The following is a 26602-nucleotide window of genomic DNA, read 5'->3' as shown; positions in this document are numbered from 1 at the left end:
TGTGATAGAAATTTTTTTGTAATCAACTTCTTAATTGAGTTCGGATCGAACTTTGATGGATATTTTTGCCGAAAATTAACCTTTGAGTGTGATTATCATTCATTTCTCAGCCGATAATACGTGTTCTGGGTCGGGTTTGTGCTAACTTTGGAGGTCCATGATAGCCTAAAAGTGATGAACCAATCAGAGAGCGGCACAGAGATGCATACACTCTCCTGTATACAGGTACTCTCTTAACGTGAGACTCCAGCGGCAAAAGAATGACGATTCTTCTCTGAAAAATAGGCCTAAATTTAGGAGAGTCTTCTCTATCAATGTTTAAAAAATGAAAAAATGCAGGTTTTCATACAATGAGGGTGAACAATTGAACATGCACAATCTTGGTAACACCCAATGGAGCTTAAGATCATTCGATATTCTTTCTCTTTCCTTGAAACAGTAGTGTCGCTTTCATTATTATGTTTCACGCAGAGGATAGCACCGGTGCGTCGCACGGTGGCTCGAATGCGGAGAGATTGAACATGACGTTTTTAACTAACATTGCAAATTTAGATGTTTATTTTGTCACATTTTAAATTTTAAAGGGGTGCTTCCAGTAGAAAATTTCACGTGAAAACCAGTGGGACCTTTTTCAAGACTTCCACGTTTTGTAATAATGGAGTCACGAGGTTTCAAAGTTTCCAAAGTTTGTCCGACTTCTCCGATTGACTCGTTCCGTTGTGCGTCGTGGTGGAGATTTCCTCTGCTTTTCTGAATATTCGACGAAATATTTTACCGTATCCGTAAAACGCGCTTCTTCCAGACACAAAGTAACCGAAGGGCCGAAGCTTGAAGCATGTACCCACTCGAAGCGGCATTCTCTAATGGCTATAGGCTCTCCCTGCGTGACTGAGTGAATGCAAGTGTGTGAGTTCTCCATTGATCCTAGCCTCTCTTTTTAAACCAAAACCAGACTCGGGGACTCCTTAGATGGCGACTGCATTTCCGGTGGACAAGGCCTTCTCGGAAGGAGATAATGCACCGGATGGCACCGAGCTTTTCGAGTGTGCCCGTCCACATTTTAATTGCAGCCGCGGACTGCGCTCGTTATCGCAACGTACAAATTAGCCGGCCCTGTCAACGCGCAATTCTCGTTAAAAAACGATGAACATTTTTCACGAGAAAATATCATTCCTGTAAGTGGTACTGCTTCGTAAGCCGAGTGCACTACATGTACTCTGCCGTGCTAAGGAAGAACGCCGTATGAGCCTTCAGACGTTGCCAAGTTTCCTCCGATAAAAACCGAATTTACTGGAAAAATCGTGAATATTATTTTCCAAAATTTTCAGACCATTTTGTACGCAATTCAATCTGAAATATCTGAAATTTTCAAGGAAAAATATGCACGAATGTTGTCAAAAATACATATTTTATCAAGGGAAATTTTTCAACTCTCCAATGTTCATACGGTGTTCTTCCTTAGCACAGCAGTACTATTAGGGGCTGTCCATAAATTACCTACCGCTCTAGGAGGTGAGTGGGTCTCCATAATTTTGTGTCTAAGCGTGATAAGGGGTTAGAGACAGTGGCATGGCGTGCTCTGCGATGTATCGATTGATCTGCCATTTAAACTAATGGGATAGAATCGATAGACAGGGTGCGGGTGCTCGCAACGAACACCCTAATAGTCGATTCTCCACCACAGCTTCAAATGGGGAAATATCTATGGTCGATCATTCATGCTTCGCCACTGGTGAAAAGGTATCGATCTCCGGGTTACATAACAAAATGTATACTTGATCCGCATATGTAACAACATGTCTTCTCAACTATTTTTTCCAAAAATTAAATATTTTTCTTGACTTAGGGCTTGAATATTCATTTTTACCTTAACCTTTAAACATAATTAATCTGTATGCTTTAAACCTTGCAGAGGGTCAAACAAAACTTTTTGGAAGAAAAAAAATTGAAAGCGGCTGTGGCCCAAAGTATAATTTTTCTGCAAAGAAACGAATTTTTGACAGTTTCCGGGTATGTCGGCCAGTTTTAAAAATATTCCTTTCAAATATCTTTCCCTATCTACTTCACACTCCTCATATCAAGCACGCGGCAGACAGCCCTAAACTCCACTCCCCCGAAAAAAAGTCATTTTCGGGACTGATCGTGCGCCAATTATCAGTTTATGACTCCTCTGTTTGATCTAATTCAGTCCGTATTGCGTCACGAAAACATCCGTCTATGGTAGACATGGATACAGTTTCCCTTAAACCGACAAAAAAAACCGCAACGTAGACCATTAATCAAGCTGTTGCATGACTAGGATATGGAGGCGCCAGCATGGACCAGACGATAGCCGGTAAAATGCAGCCAAAATATCAGATGTGTAACGTCAGCGCAAGGTCGTTCGTTCGTCGTAGCATCGCGTCGCGCGCCACCAAGGATAATCTAACGCAGAACGTCGTCATTCAGATGAGGGTGATCCATCATACCATCAAATATTTAGCGCGTTTTGCAATATATCGATTGTTCTGCCATTTATAACTATGGTAAAGAATCGATTATTAAGGTGTTCGCTGCGTACACCCTCATTATCGATCCCCATCCATAGGTTTAAATGGAATAACAATCGATTCATCGCAAAGCACGCCACGCCACTGAATATTTATCCGTGGAAACAGTGAGCTGTCAATTCCCCGGGAAGAGGGATAGCTGAGGCATTCCGAATCTGTGAGAATGAAAACACACCAACCCGGGAACTTAAAAATGCCCAAATTTCATTATAGATGCCCAATTTTTATAGACGCCATTAAGGATGTCGCAACTCACTGAAAAAATTTCTTCTTAAGATATTATTTTGACTTAAAGCGACGTTTCTTGTCGATGAAATTTGATGATTTTAAGATAAATCCGTGCGGGTTTCCCCTGAAGTCAGTTTTATTTTTAGTTCAAGAAATGTTGTTTTGCTATCGTTAAAATTTAACGTTTCTTTAACTCAGAAAAGCTGACTTTAAGTTAAATCTGCACATATTTAACTAAAAAACCCAAATTTTGTCGACAAGAAACGACGCTTTAAGTCTAAATAATAATATGTCGAGAAAATTGTTCCCAGTGTATGTCAATTTGGGCCTTTTAAACTGTCACAGAGTAATTGTTCCTTGGCGCCAAAAAGTTTTTTCTGAGACCAACCTCTCCACATGGGCACTTTTGTGTGTCTTTTGAACATTTTTATTTTTCCTAGTCTGTGTGTTTTCATTCTCGCTGATTCAATCCTCGTCAAATTCAGTCAAATTTGGTCCGCAACATCATGGCAAAATAGGTATAGTCCATTTTGCTGTGTTAGATGACATCTTTCTGAAAATTAAATATAGATTGCCAATATCTCCGTTTCCGACATTGCTGACTTCCTACCATACTTCATTTTTTCTTTGGAAATAGACCTAGAACTTGACTTTGAAACTAATTCAACATTATTGTTTGATAACTTCTTCGGTATTTCTTCTCTATTAAGAGAATATTCCGTGTAAATTTTAAGCCATGAAGTCGGTTAATCTCTCCGAGAAAATAAGATATGGAAGGAAGTTTTAATACATTGTAATGGAGATACGTGGTTTAGCACTTTGGCCATCGATATACCATGTCGTTCCAGTGACGTCTTCAATCGACCTTACTTTATTTTCACCACAACACTTGACAATAAATTCAAGAAACGCACTTTTTCACATGGTCTCTGATTCTGACAGGAAAACAAGAGACTTTTCCGGACTGTAGGCGTAGAAATAATGATCAAAACCGGTTTGGTGTTATAAATAATGAGGATTAGATTTCGTCTGACTGACCCAGATGGTAACTGATACACTTGGAGCTAGCCCTACGTGTCTATTTTCAGAATAACTAGCGCTGCTTCCCTTGAATGTAGATAGGCTGTTTATTTTAGGTGGCAGGAATTTCAAATAAATCGCAAGTATAGGCATATACTTAACAAACTTAACACTATTTTCAATTCACCAAAATTTTAGATAAATTATTCTAGAACCAACATCTTTTGCCGCCCATCAACTGATTGGGTAAAATCACAAAATACGGTTCGTAGTAACAATATTTGCTAAATGCACAGGGAATATTGCAATTTTGGGAGGTTATATGGTCATTTTGGAGGTAATATGGTTATTTTGGGAGGTTATATGGTCATTTTTGGCTACTTCTATATAATTATTGAAGAAAAGGAGCATCAAATACACCAATAGAATGGAAGGTCATGTAAAAAAAGTTAAGGGTTTCCATTCAATTGGAATAATTTTCTGTGGAAATGAACTGACAACATTTTTGTTTACTTAAAACGTGAGCAAATAACCCCCCCCCCCCCCTCAAATCATTTTTTAAACACAAGAACAAACTTAGTATTTCTATCAAGGACTCTACGAAGACTGCCAGGCACATTTTGAAATTCGAGATGCTGAAGTACGATATTATTTGAATATGTTTTCGCTAAAAAGAACAATGTTGCACGCAATCCCTATGCATATAGCTCTCTTTAGCGTAAACATGTCCATGTTTCGCTACGTGGACAACGTAAAATGTATTGAAGCTATCTGTAGTTAAATCCGTCAAAACGTAGTCGCACAGCTATTTTGGATTATAAAAAGCGTGACACTGTGGTAGATCCTCCAACTTTACACACTGAAAAAAAGTTACGGGCTATACAGACATACCGTCCGTTCCGGGCTCAGAGGCCGAAAGTTCCGGGTGCTGAAGCCGTAACTTCGATTGCCTCGGGTGCTACGCCCGGAACACGGACGGCCCCCCGTAACCCGTAAGTAGGGCTTCCATGGCCGGAGTTTTTTTTCAGTGCATAGAAGAAGTTTCATTTCCGATCCGACACGGAACTTTGTTTTCAAACACAAACCTTGCCCCAATAATCTATCTCGAACTCCCACATATTTTGTTTGTTTTTTCTGTCTCCTCGGACTCATGCGGCGTGAGTCATAGGGAATGCAGTGCATTCCTTCGGTTGCAACTTGCGTCAGCGTGGAGATAAGGGAAAACACTTTCGCTGCAACCATCCTCCATCCTTGCTCCACAAACGCGCGCGCGGAGAGCGAGGACTCGAACAAGTTTTTGAATATTTTGTGCGAAATATTGTACGACTCGATTAGCTATCAGCTAAAGCTTTTTCGGTCGATGAGAAATCTCCTAGGTCGACTCATAGATAACGGACCAATTTGCCATGTCTAATATTTACTTTTCCCGGCTGCGTGAATCGAGAAGCGAGAATCGATTCTGCGTGTCGTATCCGTCAAACCTCCATTTAGAGCTTCGGAGGGTTACCAGATTTTTGAGATTATGGCCCACTTATATTCAAATCGCATTTTTCTGCGAAGAACTTGAAATATATTGAAATCAAAAATGAAATCTCATTGGCTTTTCATCGCTGTACAACTTCTCGGATCGCCAGCGTTTCGCGTCGCAATTTTACCCGAATTCTTCGCGCTGAAATAGACAGTTTTTTTCTCCTATTGATAAAATCTTTAGCCGACTTCCCATGCTGAAAATGGGTCATCGGTGTCGCTGTTGAATGTTGACTCTCCACACCATTTTCAGCTATTGCGCACTTTACACAAAAAATAATTAAGAATTTGTACAGTTTTACAACTTTGTATAACATTATGAGTAACTTTAAAACTCAGGCCGCCATTTTATGAACAGAAAGAAAGTGATAGCTGATAAGCCCCGATCTCATCGATCGCTGAAAATTGAGTGTTGTGGTCCACTTTTCAAGGCACCACTCAACGATGCATCGGTGACCTCCATTTTCAGCTCCCATTTTCAGCGTGTAAAGTGGGCTTTAGTTAACCTCAATGATTTTTTCATCTTATTTTATTGCGATTTGTCGTGACGATATTGCATAGAGTACATAGAGTCGTAATGTAAATGGGAGAGCTGGCGCCATGTTCTGCTCGACGAGTTCCGAGCCCGGTGTGCGCCGAGTTCGGGTCGCTTTTTCGATAGGTACATTTTCGATCCAAAATGGCGGTGTGGAATACGTGGTAATTCCTATCTCGTTAGTTGTTGTTGTTGTCGTCATTGGATGGTCGGGTACCCGTGTATCGCAAACAATCGATTATGTATCGAAAAAGTGACCCGGCGTCACACAGGAGTCTCGGAATTCGGGACGTGGAAAATGCTTAAAAAAGGCGCCAGCTCTCCCACTTACATTACGACTCTATGTACTCTATGTGATATTGCCACCAAAATTGTTAAAAAAAAAATAAATACCTATTTCATGGCGAGTTTTGGTTCCGATAATTCTATTACCTACAATACATTGTCGTCGATGAAATCTCAATTATCTGCAGGATAACAGCAAGTGAACCCGAGCATCGTCTGTTGCGTAGGGAAGTCATTGTTATGTCAAGGGAAGAAGTGGTAAAATACAAACTCAAGCTGAGATAAAAATCACGAGCCCCATTTGGAGGGTTCGGGGCCAGGGTGGCTCGAGTGCAAATATTGCAAAGTTTGCAAAGTTCCATCTGATAAATTACCTCTCAGTCCAATGACGCAAAAAGTGTCAAATTGAACAATTTCAGAGAATTTTCGTCAAATTAAAACGGAATTTTACACGCATTTTTGAAGAAAAAAAAACTTCTTAGCCGCTCTCAGAGTATATATGATTCTTTAAGCACAAATTTTCCAACGTTGTAGGTATAGGAAATTTGACTTTTAGCTAACAATTACAATCTCTTGACACAGAATCAGAGTTGAAAAGCTGATCGCATGTATTCATCTCTATCGTGGAGATTTTGATGGGAAGTAGAAAAAAATGTCATTTTTTTTTAGCTCATCTGTTGCGGCTCAAAACTAGGGAGGTTTCATTTGACTCCGAGGTTGGTTTCAGAGAAAACTAGTGGTATCATCGTGTTTCGCAGCAAGGGGTATTCCAATAAATGGAATCTCTTGCTCTATGAAAGATCTAAAGAAGGGGTGAGAGCCATAGGGGTATAATTTAATTAGGTAATTTAAGTTTTATTTCAAATCTTCTATTCAGCAGAGCATGCTGCCGCGATAAGGGAGAACGCCGTATGAACACTCGGTAGTTGCCAAATTTTCCGCGATAAAATATTTATTTTTGAGGGAAATTGTGAATATATTTCCTTGAAATTTTCAGACGCTTTAGATCAAATTACAAACAAAATTATCTAAGAAATTGACAGAAAAATATTCAAAAATTTTCCCGAAAATTAGTGATTTGTCAGAGGAAATTTGCAACGCCTGAAGGTTCATACGGCGTTTTTCCTTAGAATGGCAGCATGTCGGAGCGACGCACCAATCGGCAATTCGAGCGGATGAGTGAAATTCGATCCATCGAAATTCTATAGGTCGATGTTGGACGGGCGCGGTATCGCACGAGTCGAGCTTTGAAAAGTGGAGCGCTGGGCCGGCTTAGCTACTTAATTAATTACTATTAACGACCTTGAATTACGGCGGTTACGACTGAAAGCGGTAACGCGTTAGCGCATGATTCGCCACTTCGTGCCGGCGTCGAAGCGGCGCATGCGCGGGGGAGAAAAGAGTGTCTCCCGTCGGATCATCTGCACCCGGTGACTGTCTCCCAATTCGAATAAGATTTGAAGCGACCCTGACATCAAATCGTCAGGTGAGTGATGGAAGGATGTAAGTTTTGAGTTTAGCCGGGAAGTCAGTGGAGCACGGAGTAAAGATTTCATTCAACGACAAATTCCCATGACGTAAAAGTAAAAGAAATTTAAAAAAAAATATTTGAGGGGCTTGGAGGACAAGGGGCATACATATAGTTTTTGCTATTTCGAGAAATACGTTTTTGAAGTTTCAAAATTACATGGATTCTTCTGGCTGAAAGACAGTTCAAACTGACATTTTGATGCTTAAAAATTGGAGTTTTGGAGCGAATTTTTCACAGGATATGCATTAAGACTAGTTTTACTTGAAATCATTAATATCTCAATTTTTTTTCCAAAACTGCACTTATGCGCCTTGTCCTTCAAGCCCCTCATTTCAAAAACTGTTAACCCGAATTTCTTTTGTCTTCAGATTTGTAGATAGTCATTTGATATTGTTAAAAACTAAAATGTACGAAAGACCCGTGATTTTAACAGCAGTCTGCAGGACGCCAAAATTTTGATCATACATTTTTAAGAAACAACTTCAGACGCATCTTTCATTTGAGATGAAAGTCAAAATTGCAGCCCGGGAGCTATATTCACTTGCAATGTTCACCTGGATCATCCCTCTATAACTGATTATTGAGATGAAGAGCCTCTTGCCTGAACGTGAAAGGGGAAAATAAATCCGGAAAAAATAAACAGTGCGAACTTACCAGCGGCGAGCTTTGCTGTGTACTCCTGGTTTTCGACTATATAGTCTAGGCCGATCCTTGACTCCATGTGACTTCATGAGCCCCCTGCATTTGTGGTCACCAACGTCTGCAACGTAAGCAATCATGAGAAACTTTAGTTCTTCAAAACGCCTCAAACAGTCGTAAAAATCACATGATGCTCGTAGAGATCTTTTGAATCAAAGATCTGTCATTTTTAATCAAATGACAGATATATTCCCGGGGTTGCAACTATTTCGATGCCTATGAGCTACGTTTGCGTTGACTACAGTGGCGGAGCACAGTGAATCAAGCCAATGGGAGAAGTCAGACAAAATTTGGAAACTTTAATAGCTTATAACTCCGTTTATACAAAATGCTGATGTTCTACAAGTGGTTCCATTGGCTTTCTCGTGACATTTTCTTCCTTAAGCATCCCTTAAAATTTAAAATGTGACAATATAAACATCAAAATTTGCAGTTTTCGTCAAAAATTTCATGTCCAACCCCTCTAATTGACTCGATCCATTGTGGGGCGAAGGGCGAAGCACGCTCTATGGCACAGACAGCGGTTCCAGTGAATTAATCACCTACAATTGAGCCCATAGGCAAGAACATGCGCTTCACGTTTGAATAGTTGCCTAAGCGGTCGAAATGAAGGCGGACTACACGCTCCATGCCACAGAACGTGATTTTGATTAAAGAATTCCGAGTGTACGAAACGACTCTGACAAAACTCAAATGACGTCGATTTCGACGTCATATGATTATATACCAAGAATTTACCCTCTAACAGCTGTTCGATATAATAGCCTTATCCGGTGGTCTATTCTTGTCCTAAAATTAAGACCTACATCTGGATTTACACGATATCAGCAACGCCTAATGGCCCTTAAGATATTTTAATTGTCTATTAGTCCTCAGCCGGTGTTTTGCAATAACGCACTCACTTTGTTGAAAAGGAGAAGTTCAAAACATACTAAGCATCGCGTCATATACCGCAAAAATTTTGCACGGCGGTACGCTCCGTATAGAAGAAGCTCCCCCATAAAGCTCTCTCCCTTCATAAAGTTTTTAGCGGACATTTTTCCTCAAATTCCGGTCTCAATTTCATGAAAAGAATCTTTATCCTAGCTTACAAGTCTTCCGTCAAATGTAAGAAGCAGTTCCATGACCACAGTGCGACACCACGTATCTCAATTGCAATGTTTCACAATTATTGCCGCTCTATTTTTTCGTAGACATAATTAACCAACCGTATAGCTTGAAATTTATATAGAATATTCTGTTAACAGAGAGGAAAAATCAAGGAAATCTTTCAGAAAGTACGTTGACTAATTTTCCAAAGAAAAAATGAAGTATGACAGGAAGTCTCCAACGTGGCAAAAGGAGATACGCGGTCTTGCACTTTGGCCATCGAGCTGGACAATTCCAGCGACGCACACTGGATCGAGTCAATAGGAGAGGTCGGACATGAACTTTTGAACTATAACTACAAAATTTGATGTTTCTTTCGTTACATTTAAAATTTTAAGGGGTGTCTCCAGTAGAAAATTTCACGAGAAAACCTCAAAATTTTATATAAATGGAGTTTTGAGATTTTAAAGTTTCCAAATTTTTCCCGACCTCCCGCATTGACTCGACCCACTGTGCGACGCCTGATGGCGCTTAGGGTGTTATGATGACGTCATTGGTTCCAGCGGTGGAGCGGCAACCCTGGCGTCGTTTCGCGACAGCGGATGAGGAACCAGAGGGGAACATCACGTCACATGACACATCGGACACGAACATCAAGCATCAAACAGGGGCCAGCGCGGCGCGGAACGTTGCAAGATTTCCGGTGAAAAGGACGCAAAAGCCGGGCCCCGTCGGCGGCGGATACGAGTTTTGGCAGTGGCGACGGCGGCAGCCGAGGCAGTGCGGGGCCGGCCATGGACGGTTAGGTTCCTTATAAGGTGATATTCTCTCTTTCTCTATGGTAGCTTGCCCGAGCCACGCTCGCTCCAAATACGACGATGGCCCATTTGACGGTAACTCCGCTCAAGGTCACTCATGCTATCATCGTCGAGCCTTATACAGGGATTCGCGCACAGCATGCCCATCAAGCTTCCGCCGTCCGACGCCCGACACTCGGAAATTCATCCGCCAAAAGTCGCAAAGGCGCCCGAGAAAACCGGGTACGGTACGTCGGTGAACTCCACGCCGAGAGGAAGAAGAAGGTGGAGAAGGAGGAGAGGAAGATAAAGAAGAAGAAGAAAAATGAGAAAAATAAGAAGTATTAGAATATGAAGAATAAGAAGAAGAAGAAGGAAAAGAAGGGGAAGAAGATAAAGAAAAAGAAGAGAGAAAAAGAAGATGAAGAAGGAGGAAGGAAGAAAGAAAGAAGAAGAAGAAGAAAGAAGGGGGAAGAAGAAAGAAAAAAGAAGGGGGAAGAAGAAAGAAAAAAGAGGATGAAGAATAAGTTGCACAAAAAATTTTAGTCCCAATACCCAAAAATTAGATTACTAGGTACATCGGATAAGGAACCACAATTTCTGACTCATTGTGAAATAACATGAGGGCATTTAGGTGATGTAGATAGAAGGTTTTCATGATGAGCCAGAAATAGTGCTTTCTCATCCCTGGTAAAAATGGCAAGTGTTAGGTCAGTGAATTTTCCACTGAGGTCCGTAAGTCTCTGACATCAGTCTTAATCGAACCGCACTCACTCCCAAAAAGTAGAGATGACTCCCCCTTCCCCAGCCCTATTTCATTTTCGTTGGGGAATATTTCTTCGGGATACGGGGACCATAAACTTTATCTTTCAGAGAGGCGTATTTTGTAGAAGGTGGGATTTTGTAAGAGGGAAGGAAAACTAGTTCAGATAGCCACACTCTTGAATAATTTGTTTTACCCTCTTCGTTTAAGATGGCACTTAAATAATTAAAACACAAAAAAAAAATGAGATCGGTAAAAATATTATCACCGCTATAATATGTATTTCGATGTATTTATTTAAGCATTATTATTTTTTTTAACTTAGGATTTTTTTTTAAAAAAAATTGTTTTTTTGGTTTTAATTTTTCTCAGTTATAACTCTTTTTAAAATGTTTCAGTCTTAATTTTTTTTTTAAATTTTCCTACTTTATTTTTAATTCTTTTCTAACTTTTTTACTCCTTTACTTTCAATTTTTGTGTCTGCTAATTTATATTTTTTGTATAATTTCAACTTCCATTATTTTTTTTGCATCATTAGCTTTAATTTTGAATTTTAGTGCGATCCATTTTTTTTCAAAGAAACGTAACTTACAAAACTTCATTTACATGTTGATTGATTAAAAAAGAATAATAGAAAAATTAAGTATCGGATTCACATTCAAAGACAAAATCATCATTTGCTGGCAAAATTACCCCAACGGGGGCCCTGAAATGGTAAAATTACGCCCCTAACACGTACACGCGCAGGTAGTGTAGTGGTCCAATCGCTAGGACGAACACCGAAGTTAAGTTACGTCGGGCGTAGTTAGTACTTAGATTGGAGACCGCATGGGAACGAGCGATGTCCCCTGAAGATTGTGATACTTGCTTGGGATTGAAAACTCACAGCAGGCCTTCCCTGATCGTCAAATAGGTGACTTAACATACCTGGCAGATCGGTAATTAACGAAATTTTTGCCTCTACAGTATTTCTGGGAGTTTCCACTCCGCTTACGTCTGAGACACTTAGGTTAGTGCCACTTACATCAGAGGCACTTGCCTTTGGAACAGACCTAACACTGAGGTAGCAGATCAGCGCCCGGCAGCACTGACATCAGTGCTTAGGTCTGTTCCAAAGGCAAGTGCTACTGATCTGAGCACTTGCCATTTTTACCAGGGATTGCAAAATGCACCCTGAGTTCAAGGTAACTTAACTTCGGTTTTGGTGCGCAAACGTCTGGTGCCAGGGTACCTATCGCCGAAAATTTCGGTTCTTTTATTAGTGAAAACTTTATGCGTGCTACAGGAATAATCGAAGATTTTTGGTCATAGAGACTGTGAAGTTTTTTTTAATGCTTTGGCTCAGGGAACCGAAGTCTTAAAAGCCTTGGAGCAATCTGGCGAAAAAGTCTGATTTTTAGGAGTTATCTTCAATTGTTTCAGAACCAACTAGATTTTGGATAATGGAGGTAAAGGCTAAAGGCTACCTATTTTGTGTGTGAGTATATTCGACCACGTGATAGCTCAAGTTGCCTGTACTAAAAGTTGAAGGCGAACTGACCTGCCGTTAAAGTCTCCAACTTTCGTCCGGTATAAAGCTATTTTTTGTGTGTATTTCGAGTAAACGTGCCATTTATGATGATACCACTATTTGACCACGTGAGAACTCGTGTTGCCTATCCTGAAAATTGCAAACGAACTACTAATGCGTTAAAATCACCTCTCCACACTCGGTAAAAGGACGTATTTTTGGTGCTCTGAATAAACGTGGCACTTACGATGATACAGCTATGCGGAGCTAGCCAATTTCAGCTATTGCCAAACTCATTTGGGCAATTTAAGTTGTTACAAAAGAACGTTTGAACGGATTCCATCGAAAATTTTAAGGAATGTGCTTCGGCCTGTGCAGAAAATTCACTAAAATTTGAACATGTCACCTGCGGTGTGGATCCACCTTAATGCCGGAGAGTCGCCTTTTGCGGCCATAATGCCGTGCTGAGGAAGAACGCCGTATGAACCTTCAGGCGTTGTCTTATTTCCTTCAAGATAAAACGAATTTATTGGGAAAATGGTGACTATTTTTCTTCAAATTTTGCAGACAATTTTGTTCCCAATTTGATCTAAAATATCTGAAAAATTCGAAGAAGAAAGTATGCACAACTTTCCTCAAAAATACATGTTTTATCCCGGGAAATGGCAACTCTCGAATGTTCATACGGCGCACAGTGGACCGAGTCAATCAGAGAGGTCGGACATGAAATTTTTTACTAAAACCGCAAATTTTTATGTTTATTTCGTCATATTTCAAACTCTAAGGGGTGCTTCTTGAAGCAAATTTCATGAGAAACCCAATGGAACCACTGTTAGAACCTCAAAGTCTTGCACAAACGTAGTTATAAGCGTTTAAAGTTTCCAAATTTTGTCCGACCTCTCCTATGGACTCGATCCACGGCGTTTTTCCTTGCCATGCTAAGGAAGAACGCCGTATGAACATTCAAGAGTTGCCAGATTTCCTTCGATAAAATGTTTATTTTTGAGTAAAGATATGTATATTTTTCCCTGAACTTTTCAGGAGCTTTAGGTGAAATTGCGAACAATATTATCTGAAAAACTGGAAGGAAAATCTTCATAAGTTTACCAGGAAATTCGTGTTTTATCTAAGTAAATTTGACAACGCCTGAAGGCTCATACGGCGTTCTTCCTTAGTGCGGCAGGAGGGGACCCTCTAGTTTCTCGATGGTTCCGTAACCTCGGAGGACCGGGCCGACTGCGAGCGACTCCGCGCCATCTGTCTGGTTGGCGATTGACGCCATTCGAGGGATACGTCTCGTCGACGTCGACGGTGACGGCGAGGAAGTGGAATAGAGCGAGGTGGACGCGAACGGCGGACGGCGGACGGTGAAATAGAGCTTGGCGGATCGGAGGTGCCGAACCTTCTGCCGGAGATCGGGAACCAGGCGCCTGACCGGAGGCCAAGGCTACCCATCATGCGGAAAGGTCGCGCCGGTGATTCCATCCCAAATAAGAAATCCGCCGCCACGCACTCCCCGCTCCGAGCTTTAAGCTTTGAGCTTTTCACCAACAGACGCAATCCCAACTACGCATCCATCTCCGACCACCGGTCCATGTAACAAGTTGGCAACACTGAGCTTCACCCGCATGCACTGAATGGAGATGTTGCATGTGTGAGGAATTTGCGATTTGACCGACGATCCTTATGTAAAAGGTCGCAAGAAATACGACGGTGCCACTGGTTTTCTCTGAAATCAACTCCCAAGCTCAATAAAAGCTCCCAAGTTGTGGCCAAAATGGAAGGGATATCCCACGCTATCCTGAGAGTCCACCTCTACACCAAGACAAACTCTCCATGCAAAGATAGGGAGCAATTACATTAGCAGGGTTGCTGTGTTTTCAGTTTTAGAGTCCCCAAATAAAGTGGCAGCCCTGTCAATGTATTTGCTCCCTATCTTTGCATGGAGAGTTTGTCTTGGTGTAGGTAGACGTGGAATCTCAGGATAGCGTGGGATATCCACTCCATTTTGGCCTCAACTTGGGAGTTTTTTTTTAGCTTGGGAGTTGATTTTAGGGAAAACCAGTGGCACCATCTTGTTTCTCGCGAACTTTTACATTAGAATCGATAGTCAAATCGCAAATTCCTCACAGATGCAACATCTCCATTCTTGTTGCCCGCGCGAAAAAACGTAACTACATTTGAGGGGTGTGGAAGCCAACGCGCATAAGTGCAGTTTTTGCTCTTTCGAGAAGTACGAGTTTGAAGTTCCGGAATTACATGGCTTTTTATGGCGGAAAGAAAGTTCAAACTGCCTTTTTGATGCTTACAATTCGGAATTTGGGAACGAATTTTACACAGAATGTTTATTAAGACTAGTTTTACTGGAACTCATTTAAATCTCAATTTTTTCAAAAATTGCACTGATGCGCCTTGTCCTCCAAGCCCCTCATTTCAATTTTGCAAAAGGATGTGTCCCATTAAGGAGGATATTTTGGCCCTAATTTTGGTCGAAAATTGAAACGGCTTAGAGTAATGTCATGTATGGTCCAATCGACTCTTATTCATCTACCTTGTGAGAACTTGTCCTTATTTGAGGTGTTTTTGAAAGGGGTTTGCCTGATTTACTAGCGCAAAGTAGTGAAGTTTTGCAGTTTTCTCGAATAATTGCTCATTTTCGGTCCTAAATTAGATTGTTCTTGTATGAGCACAAGCGACTACCACTTTCATATTCGAATATGTTAATCTTTAGTACACCCATTACAACATATTTAAAGGAGAAAGTGGTAGTCGCTTGTGCTCACATGAACAATTTAGTTTAGGACCGAAAATGAGCAATTATTCGAGAAAACTGCAAAACTTTACTACTTTGCGCTGGTAAATCAAGCAAAAACCTTTCAAAAACACCTCAAATAAAGACAAGTTCTCACAGGGTAGATGATTAAAAGTCGATTGGACCATACATGACATTATTCTAAGCTGTTTCAATTTTCAATCAAAGTTAGGGCCAAAATACCCTCCTTAATGGGACACATCCTTTTCCCTCAAAAATTTTATTTTTACCTGCAGAATCTGGGGCACTTCCATTTGAAAATTTCACCGATACTTCCTTTGATCTCATGCAAAAATAAAAATAATTTTGGAAGGTATATTCTTGTGAATAATTGAATTTTTTTAGTCAGTTTTGCAACTTTGGAATGGAGTTACGTGTCTTCGTTGGGAAAACGACGGATTGTGAGGGGAAAACTCCGGTTTCAGGGACTGAACTTTGGTTCATATTGAACACCGAATTTTGTCGGTTCAGGTAATTGCATCAGGTCCTGCATCCTGCGCATAGATGAATGATGCAAAACTGGGAAAAATTTAGGTGAGAATCAACAGAAGAATTTACCAAGAATAATTCCAGCTAACACAGACTAACACACCTATGGTGTACAAAAATAGAAATCCAGTATATCAAAGAACAAGGGAACTGAATTTATTGGATTTTATACCACCTAAAGTAGCAAACCCTCTAAAAATGTTGATTCCTGTAGGAACAGCAATAACTATAGTATCAGAAGTAAAATATGCTCGAGTAAATAGCTATAGCTATAGCTTCAAGAGGGGAAATATCGATAATCGATCATTCACGCTTCGCAACTGATCTTGTGCATCTCATGATGGGCATGCGGGCTTATTCTTGAAATTGATAGACAAAGCAATAGACTAAGAGGACATATAGGGAGTACGGAGCGATGCTCCTGCGGTTGAGATGGGTGGTTGATATTAACTAAGAAAGAAAATGATGGACTAACTATAGGGTCTCTCGTGGGTTGCCGTTAGTCGGTCTATTACCTACCCCCTTTGTCCATGGCAACCATCCGCTTTCACCAATAGGATCCCTCCATAGCTCCTTTGCCTTCTTTGTCTAAAGCTTTGTCTATCAGTTTCAATACTCGGTCCTCAGGTAAAAACAACATATGAACATATTAGCGTTGCCAAATTTCCTCTAACATAATTTAAAATTCCTATACAGAGAACTTACGAAGTTTTTCCTATGAGAAATTTCGCATAATGTTCTAACCCTAATTACCTACCCCCTTCGTCCATTGCAACCACTTGCTTCCACCAATAGGATCCCTCCATTTCTCTTTTGTCTTCTCTGTCTATAGCAAATTCCTATATAGAGAACTTATGGAGTTTTTCGTGAGAAATTTCGGATAATTTTCTACCCTCTATTACTTACCCCTATTACCATACCCCCTTTGTCCAGTGCAGCCACCCGCTTCCACCAATAGGATCCCTCCCCCATATCTCTTTTGTCTCAATTGTCTATAGCTTTGTCTATCAATTTCAATAATCGGCCCGCTGCTCCTGCATCCTGCGCATGGGTGAATGGAGCCGAATGCAAAACTTGGCGAAATTTCGGCCGGACGGAGTCACGGATTGGCGAAGACCCTTGTGACACGGCGGAGACGGAATGCGGTCACTCCGGGGGGCCGTGCCATATGTTCGAGTGAAGATGTTTTGCCGAGATGGAAGCTCTCAAGGCGACGCGACGCCGCCGCTCCGAGATGCGGGATGCGGGGCGTCCGTTGGACTCATCGCAGATTGGCACTGCTAAGCGCGGCGCGGCACCTGTTCCCGCGAATTTTGGCCAAGTTGTCGCGCGCCGCCGCCGTGATGCCATCCTCCGATGACCTTAACCACTTGACCGCGAGTCTAGTGGATGCAGGTCCCGCCACCTGAAGTGGTCCCTGAACAGTGGAGAGTGGACATCCAAAACCTAGTAAGCCAGAAGACTGATCATTGAAATTGATAGACAAAGCGATTGGCAAAGCTATAGACATGGCGATAGACAAAGCTATGGACAAAGCTATAAACAAAGTGATGGACAAAGTGATGGACAAAGTGATAGACACAGCGATAGACAAAGCGATAGACAAAAAAACATAGAGAGTATGAAGCGATCCTACTGGTTGAGGCGGATGCTTCTCATAAACTTGGGGGGGGGGGGGATGCCGGACTAACTGTCGGGTCTCTCGTGGGTTGCCGTTAGTTAGGCTATTACTTACTTCCTTGGTCCAATCCAACCACCCATTTTAACCAATAGGATGGCTTAGTTTTCCTCTGTCTCCTATGTCTATCGCTTTGTCTATTAATTTCATTAATCAGTCGGAAGGACCGGCCGTCGCGAGAGTAAAATGTCACCCACGCAAAATCCAAATTTAACGCCCCTTTACTCCCAGAGGATGGGTGGAGGGGGAAGGCTAAAAAAGCGCAGTTGACATAGGTAAGGATACAATCATAACACCACGCAGATCAGCAAACAAGAAGGATGAACGATCCAAGAAGAATATTCATTCACCCTTTTATTGCTAAAGATATTTTCGAAAACATTACATTCGCTAAACACATTTTTATACAGTGTCACTTTTTCAATGTCATCGCATGATTGACAGAAACACTGGGGGAAAGTATATCGCAGTAAAAATAAAATGTTTTAAGCTCAGAACAGCGTGACAATGTGACATGGATGGAGCACAGCGTGGGCGGAAAAATGGGCCGACCCCTCTGCTAAGAGTTCCGATACCCAATTTAAACTTCTAAGTGGTTTGAATGGTCAAAACATTTCCACGGTTGACCTTTCGATTGTCGAAGCCGATGTATGCTTTTTTGACCACCGTGACAGCTAACACTATTCTAACCATATTTTTACAGTTATTGTGGCCACCGATTTGAATGTTTCAAAGGTTGGACCACTTTTCATGTTTTTCCCTTCCGGTCTGCGAGATGTAATATTTTGTTTTTGGGCTCTGATTATTTTGAAAATATTGACCATTCAGAAAGCACTGACAGTTTTTCTTACATGCAGACTGTTCTAATCATATGGAAGCAGGATTGCAATGGTTCATGAAAAATAAAATCTTGAAATTTCATGTGAAGTAATTTATGAAATTTCAGAAAAATATGAAAAATATTTTTCGAAATTAAATGCAAAATTAAATGAAAGTTAATTAAATAGACTGGTTTTTGCATGTTGGTGTTTTAGTGCGTGTTGCATACCCAGCCTCTAAAAATATGTTTCATATTGTTTATATTTTTCACAACTTTGTGGGATTTCATGAAATATTTCACGGAAATTTTCATTATTTCATATTTTTCATTTCACCCGTGCAACCCCGTCTAGAAGTATTTAGAGTTCCGAATATTCTGAACAATTTTCCTCTCTTATCAGTTATGACTCTTTATCCTATTCGGCTATTTTGACGATTGAGACCCCCATGACTGCTCCAACTCTTTAACTATTTTGTAGATAGAACTAAGTTTTGACCGCACACGAGCCTGCAGTTAAGGCTCTTCATCATGAAAACCGCGAGTTTTACCTTCGATTCCGCTCACATGGCAATCTGAAGCAAGAAATTTTACAAGTCATGATGGTGACCCCTCCTTCCCTCCATCTGCTTTTCTCGAGATTAAGCTTGAAAATATTTAGGACTAAATATCTGATACATAAACCAGATTTGTTTTAAATTTATTCCTCTGTAAGTGACACCATGCAGCGCTATGCACTAACTGTCGAACTGACAATAAACAGACGGCATGGGATTTGTTGCACTGGAATTCGCGTGCGTGGCGCCAGGCGTTGTCGCGCTGCAGAAGCATGCGGTTCGCACGTTATGGATGCTCTGATAGATTTTCGAGAGATCAAATGCCCATGTCTAAACGTGGGAAGCTGGTGGAGAAAACACTAGAATTCAATCAGACATTCGCATTCTTGTCAGACCAGAATTAATAGTTTACTTTCCGTTCCTGCCGTTTAACTCTCCGAGTATGCACTGAAAATATTGGCAAGGATTCCGGAATTGAGGAGTACGGAGTCTTGCAAGGAATCAAAGAATGTTACATTTTTTAAGATTCCAGAGGACGTAGATTTATTGTGTAAATTGTGCGTTTTGAGGCTAGGTGGATTAATTTAATTACTTAATTTAATTACAAGCAAACGATTTCCCTGAGAAAATAGAAATCGAATCAACTTCTATGACGTTGGATAATCCGACGAGTTTCATGTGGCGATTCCTTGAAGCAGTCTATATTCAATGAAAAATGTAAAGGAATTCTGAAGTTCTCGGGGAAAAAGGACGTGGGTATGTTGCATTTTTTCTGATCGGTATACACTTAGAAAGGAAAGATCCATCAAGTATGAGCTTCATGAGTGTGCCTAGCACGGTGTCGCAGTGTTCCATGGCGGGTGCTACTACATATATTATTAGGTTCGCGTAACCACACTCTCGGTTCTAGAAGCTATGCTTTCGATTCGTGCAACCAAACTCTCTCTGTAGTTCGATTTGGTTTGAAAGTTTGCGAACACGAACCGTGTTAGAACCAGCGCCACGAACCAGCGCTAAAAGTACGATTATACGTGCCCAAATATTGCAGCCGATAAACCATGCTGCGGCTCTTATTGTCGAACTTTTTTTTTAAGTATAACTATCATGCTGGTGGCCGCCTTAATTTAAGGGTGGGGGAGGGGGGGCAAAGAGCGAAACATGGAAACTAGGACTTAAAAACGAAAGGAGAGCGAAAGAGACCGATTTAGTTTAAACACACTTAGGTACCTACTGTCTATACCGAGCACCCCACGGCACAATACTTCGACGGTGAAACTACCAAACCACGTATCTCGGTTTGCGACGTCGCAGACTTCCTGTCATACTTTATTTTTTAAATGAAAAACTACTTAACGTCTAGTCTTGAAAATTTCTGTGATTTTTCCTCTTTGTGCGGAGAAAATTCTGTGAAAATTTCAAGGAATGATATTGATTTGGTCGACTTCAAAAAAATAAAATGCGAGCGTAGATTTTTAAACACCGCAAACGAGATACGTGGTTTGGTAGTTTCACCGTCGACTTGCTGTCTGCATAAGAAACTTAAGTTCTCGTCCATTGAGTCGAATACAAATTGAGACGGGGAAGGAATCTCGTAATATTTGCTCCAAAATAGACCTAGTTTTAACAATTTTCAGGATAGAATCCCAACCCAGGGTTGCCTCAGGAAAAAAACGAAATCTCCTATAACGTCTACTGATTTTTTGACCAATAGTATAAAATTCTTGAACTACGGAGACAATATAAAGTGAAAAAAGTAAATATTCAAGATTTTTCACCCTGCCGAAGAGAAGCTGAAGCTATGATGCAAGATACGTAAAAATTCGCCACTTACGTGAAAACAATTTTCCCATAACTTTTGAATCATTTTTTTCTTCTCGCAGACTTTTTTCATCTCTCCCCCTCTCTCCTCTCTCCCTTCCGTCTTCTCCTCCTCGGTCCCTCCTTTTACCCACTTTCTATGCTCAAAATACTCCCGATTCTTTTCTCAAAGACTGTGACTTGGTTCCTCTCCTAATGATTCGGTCCAATTGTGAGGAGCTTTCGAGAGTTTCCGCCGTGTCACGTTGTCACGTTTACATTTCTTAAAACGAAATCAATTTTCTCGGTTGAAATGTTTGACGGCGCAGGTTGTAGATGGGATAAAATTTACGAAACGCACGCTTTACGAACGAACAAACAGAAAAGGCTACGACTGGAATGAACTGACCTTGCCTAAAATACGTATATGGAGAGCTTACATATGGGAGGGAGAACAAGAAAAACACCGTCTCCGATGGCTGTTCAAACTTGTTCTTGTCGAAAAAAAAATCGGTCGATCTGTGCCGAGAACGAAGAAAGCTGGGATGGTTTCGCTATCAAAACATCGAAAGTTCCGATCATCATACAAATTCGTCAATACAATGAGAGGAATTTTTATAGTAAATCCAAACAAATAAGTACCTAAGTAAAATTGATCCCTGAATACTTAACAGGTTGAGAAATTAAACATCCTATCACATGTTTCCTGATCAAAATTTCATGGAACATGGTGGACGTATGACCCGTCCATTTACTATGATTTAAGTGTTTTTTTTTTTTAAAAATGTAGAATCAATGTTTTCTCCCCCCGTAAGTTCACAAAGAAGCACCGTGTATTGCACTCAGGAAAAAGGGAATTCAAGTCGAGTCCCATATTCGTTTTTAGTTGTTTCATTGGTTTTTTCATGACAGATTTGACCTACGTTGATTATTTGGTCACTTCGTCGGCGAAAAAATTGAATTTACTCCTTCTAATGTTAAGTATCCACAATTATTTCTTCTTTATTAATTATTTTGATACAGTTAACAAATTCTGCATGAAATGTTGATGAAATCCTATGATAGCTTAATTTTTATCTCACTCTTAGTGGGGAATTAGTGCGAAAAATGATGTCTTAAATGGCTCAAGTCGTACTAAGACTTTTTACTGGTGACAGTGTAGGTACTCGAACAAATGGCTGTTAGGACGAGAAAAATTTTACTTGTCGCCAAAAAGGTGTAAATTATGAAATAAAACGATATCATCACATTCTGATAAATTTCGACAAAAAAGCAGTGGAAAAATGAAGATTTTTATTCAGAACCGTCGATTTTTCGTCCCCTCAGTTTTCGCAAAATCAACGGTTCACATTTGTACTCCAGAACAAGTCAAGGAGTAAGTAAAATCAATCGAAAGAATTATCGATCCAACAACTAATTTGTTTGGCTGTCCAGTGCCCAAGCATCATAACCTCTTAGCATGTCAATAATACCTTACCGGTCGACCAAAATAACCTGAATCGTGGACTGTAGCGGTCCTCGCAAGTTGGCAACGCTGTGGTTCGTCATTTAAATTATTGGAAAACAATCGATATTTATCAAAACAGGCTGTCTAAATTAAAATCGATTTTTCACAACATATTTAAATGGGCAAAAAACAGTGTTGGCGATTTGCGAGATCGCGTCTGTCCGCGGATAATTGAGCCGTGAATAAGCGAGATACTTCTTCTATGTAAACCTGATCATCTCAAAGTCACAAACACGTTCATGCAGAAGACCTTTAATTTGATAAAGAAAACCCTGAAAAATGGGTGCCTCGTAAATTTTTGTCTCTATTCGACGGAGTTTTTGAAAATTAAATAGTTTCTACTCATTAAGACAGACTCGTCAAAATCCTTATCAACCACACAATTAGATAGGTATTTTACACGCTAAATGAAAGAAGAGCCCTTGTAGAGCCAACCAAAATTTCCATTGAGCAGGTCAATACACTTTCAATCGGTTTTAAACTCAGAAACATTAGTTGTTAATGGTGAGAGATACGAGAATAACAATACACCTGATAAACACGCCTAAGAACAATTTTGAAACGGAGATAACAGATTTGAAGTTCACGCCGGTTCGAAACGGAATAGATTTCGCGCCTGATCGCAGGATCATACGGAACATCATAAGCTAAAGCAAAGGAACATTTACCTGACTTAATAGTAAAAAATGCAAGTTTCAAATATCAACTAGAAAAATAATCGCATTTTTCTTCTTTTCCTTTTATATATCTGAACTTTTTATTAAATTTTGTATGGTTATTTATGCTTTTCAATGGGCCGACACGCGGTTTTCCCTAGCTGTCCCAAAATGATTATATTAAATGGACTGCATATGAAATAAGGAACCACAATTTCTGGCTCAATTTAGAAACAGCGTATGTACCATTAGTCCCCCTATGCAGATAAGTGGTTTTATGGTTTTATGGTTCATTTAATCTCAAAATGTAGTCCACGTGGAGTTTCAGCCCTGGGATCCTGTTATATTTTCAAGAATTTGGTATCTCCAGCACAGAATAATTTTCATACGTGGTTGGAAAATTATTTGAATGGACAGTAAACTGCAAAAAAGCGTATCTTGTTTGTGATTTTTCAAATTCCTTGCTCAAATTGTATTATATGAAAGAAGATCCAATCAATGCTGTTGTTTAAAATGTACGCACAGAATATTCATCACGCAGAAAAAAATAATTAGGGTGGTTTTCAAGAAATGACGTTGAGTATTTTTCAATTTAAAAAATGAATTATGACTGAATATCTGCAGCATCGCAAACTTAGATGCACATTTCAGCAAATTCACAAATAACTTTACTTGTAAAGTTATTCGTAGGTGAATATATACTGATCTTCCAAGATAAAGTTTTTCAATTTTCTTCCAAATTTACAGGGAAATTTTCCACTAAGCTGCTTGGCAAGCTGTAATATATCGCAGCAAATTGTAACTATTTGGGCTGTCGAAAGCTACTTGAGATCTCTATGTTGCATAGGTAATTAGGGTGGGTGTTAACCTCAAAATCCTTAATAGCTGAGGAGCATTAAGGGTAGTCCTGACAGAAAAAAAGCTGGAGTCTACTTTTTGGATTGCAACCTAAAAGCACCGAAGAATGTCCATAAGTCATGAAATGATTAATGAAGTTCCTCCTGATACGATGAATAAACGCTTAGAACTTCTTTATGAAATAATGGCAATTTTTTTTACAACTTTCAGAGGAAGGTTCCACCATTCTGCTTGGGAGGTTGAAATAAGTTGTGCCTTAATTGCAAATTCTATGCCTGTAAAGCTACTGGGGATCTACGTGATCTTTTTAAAGAAAGGAGGGGGGGGGGTGTCAACCTTAAAATGCTTGCAACGGTAGATTACTGCTGGCGAAAACAGAGGAGAAGTAAGGGAATTTATCCGGAGAGGGAAGCCATTTAAAAAGAAAAAATATAAAATTAATGCATGGTATTTATGAATCTATCGTTATATTAACGTGCAACATGAAATGATAGGTATTTGAAGGCATGTGAAACGACCATTTTTTTAACACTTCATAAGGAAAGCTTTGCATGTTTTCCCCATCTTTGCTGTAGGTATTTACTCAACGTTGTTTGGAAAATTGTAACTTTTAGAGCTGCAAAGATACATTGGAAATCAAAGTACTTTTTTAGGGCTTCGTGAGGAGGGGAGCTAACCCTCAAATATTTTTGCTTACGTAGGTATTTTTGCTATTGAGAGTATTGTAAGAGGGAGAAACTCACTCGAAGAGACTAAAAAACCCTACAATGTATTGCATTTATCAATACATTTTCATATGTTACGAAAATATATTTAAGGTCTATAAATACAATTTTGAATGAGCGGTACTTTTGCAGAAAAACTGAGAGAATTTTCGCTGGAAAACTTACTCCTCTATTGTTTAGAAAATTGTCACTTATAGAACTTAAAATATCCTCTGAGGCTCTACAAACTTTTTTTGGATCTTGGAATGGCGGGAAGGGGGGGGGGGCGTTTTCGCCCAAATTTCCTGCTATTTCTGCATTTCTATCGTTGAGAGCGTAGTGAGAAGAAGGGAACTCACCCGAAGATAGGAGTAATCCAGTTTGAAAAAAAATCACTTCACAAACACTTCGCGAACTCGCGGAAGCTCGGGAAATCAGCGCGAACTGGTGGGAACAGGTGGCGAGCTTTAGACGAGGCGAGGTCAGGAAAAGACTGACTTGAGTAACGCGGCGCGGCGCGCGCGCGCGGATCGGGATTTTGCGGGGGAATCGTATTGCGCGCCCACAGTCGGCCCAGCCAATGGCTTTCTCCGCTCCGCGCATGCGCCCGGCCGCCACGCAACCAGCTCCATTCACTAATCCACGCGTCAAGGTCCTCCCGCCGCCGCACAAGGGCTCCGAACCCATCCGAGCCAGCTGAAAATTTAGCAAAAAAAAATTAGGCGAATTTTCGCGATAAAAAATGATACACATTAACCAGTGTAAACCCGTCAAAATTCCGCTCGAAGGAGATAGTAAAGGAAACGCCAATGGTTCGTATCATTCTCCCGATTGATTCTTGAATTCACCTCCCGAAGTAAATGCAAAACTAAATTGCTGCAATCGTTGACCAAACAGCGGCTCATTGATCTGCAGGGTGATCCGAGGTTCAACCGCCAGACTGCAGGAGCGTGTTTTATGGGTCAAAATAATAATTTTTTATAGTATAAAGTTTTTTCCGAAAGTGCCCCCAGTCGGCGCTACGCCCCCTCCCCATTTCTGTAAGTAAATCGCTTTTCTTGAATTTTAGCAACGGTTGAGAATTAAATCTCATGAAAATTTGTAAACTTTTATGCCCTGAATTTATAAATTATCCGAAAAATTCGGAATCTCAATTTAAAGAGGGGGTGGGGGGGGGGGGTGTTTCGGCTCCTGTAGTCTGACCGATTAACCCCGGATCACCTTGTATATTTGACTCCTGTCTGCTGTATTGTTTGCAAAAATCTTATAAGTTAAATTCCATTAAAAAAATGCGTGTGTGATATTCGATCACCAAAATTTGTTCGGTCAATTTCTTTTTCTCCGTCTTTATCTGTTGCAAGTTGTAAGTTCCTCGCGGAATAAAATAATGGGGTACATAGAGTCACACAAAAACCCATCTTCATCGGGAGCTTTGAAAAAAAACTTGCATGCAGAACTGAAGGGGGGGGGGGGGTTGTCTCGCCCAAAATTGAACTTATAGGCTTCACGGATCCTCCGAGATTTCTGCATGATATTTCCGTTATGTTTGAGGTATTATTTCAATACATTTTTCACCAAGAACAGCTCAAAATTCCTCATGCCAAGGCATATCAATCTTAAACATTTTCCCGGTGTTCCATTGGGCATTGAACCTCTTCAGAGTCAGGGAAAGCCCCCGAGTCTAATCTTGATGGGGTGCTTTCAAGGACCCCTCGACTCCCCTTAATAAAGTGCTCCCTCATGTGCCCCCAACACAAAATTCCTGGTTCCACCTGTGTGTATAATAGTGTAAGATTACAATCATGAGTATGATAAGGATGAGTACGAAATGGGAGAGGTCCAAAAACCACTCAAAGTTCCATCTAACTCCTCAGCCTTTCTGGTTGTTTTATTTCTGCAGATGTATTACATTTTCTTACGTTTCCTGCTCATATTTTGATTATCATGCATTCGAATCGAAGTATCTGCAAAAATTCAAATGAAAAAGTTTTGTCTGTTCAAAGTTACAGCATCGGCAACTTTCCGCAATGCTCTCTTGAAATTCCCAAAAGGATTAAGAATAATTAATTTACCCAATGGTATATCCTCCCACAAATGAAAAGCCAAATACTACCTCTGAGAATATACCTCTTTTTGACTAATCCCGATGTAAAAAAATTCTCTATTGCTTGGTTCGATCCAAATCGTTAATATG

The 26602-nt window shown here is 40.4% G+C and overlaps 1 protein-coding gene across 1 annotated transcript in view; it reads right to left on the bottom strand.

Annotated features, from left to right (window-relative positions):
* form3 (formin 3) overlaps positions 1-24926 on the bottom strand; it is a 115124-nt gene extending 90198 nt beyond the window's left edge. Inside the window, exons 1-2 of the mRNA XM_019056924.2 lie at positions 24768-24926; positions 8330-8435 (exon numbers count right to left, since the gene is read on the bottom strand). Of these exons, the coding sequence (XP_018912469.2) occupies positions 8330-8396 (67 nt within the window). The 5' untranslated portion in view covers positions 8397-8435; positions 24768-24926. The remainder of the gene's footprint in view (positions 1-8329; positions 8436-24767) is intronic.
* Between the last annotated feature and the right edge of the window lie 1676 nt (positions 24927-26602).

This window comes from Bemisia tabaci, chromosome 5 (genome assembly GCF_918797505.1).
Source record: "Bemisia tabaci chromosome 5, PGI_BMITA_v3".
NCBI classification, from domain to species: Eukaryota; Metazoa; Arthropoda; class Insecta; order Hemiptera; family Aleyrodidae; genus Bemisia; species Bemisia tabaci.
This window is presented reverse-complemented; position numbering and strand designations above follow the sequence as displayed.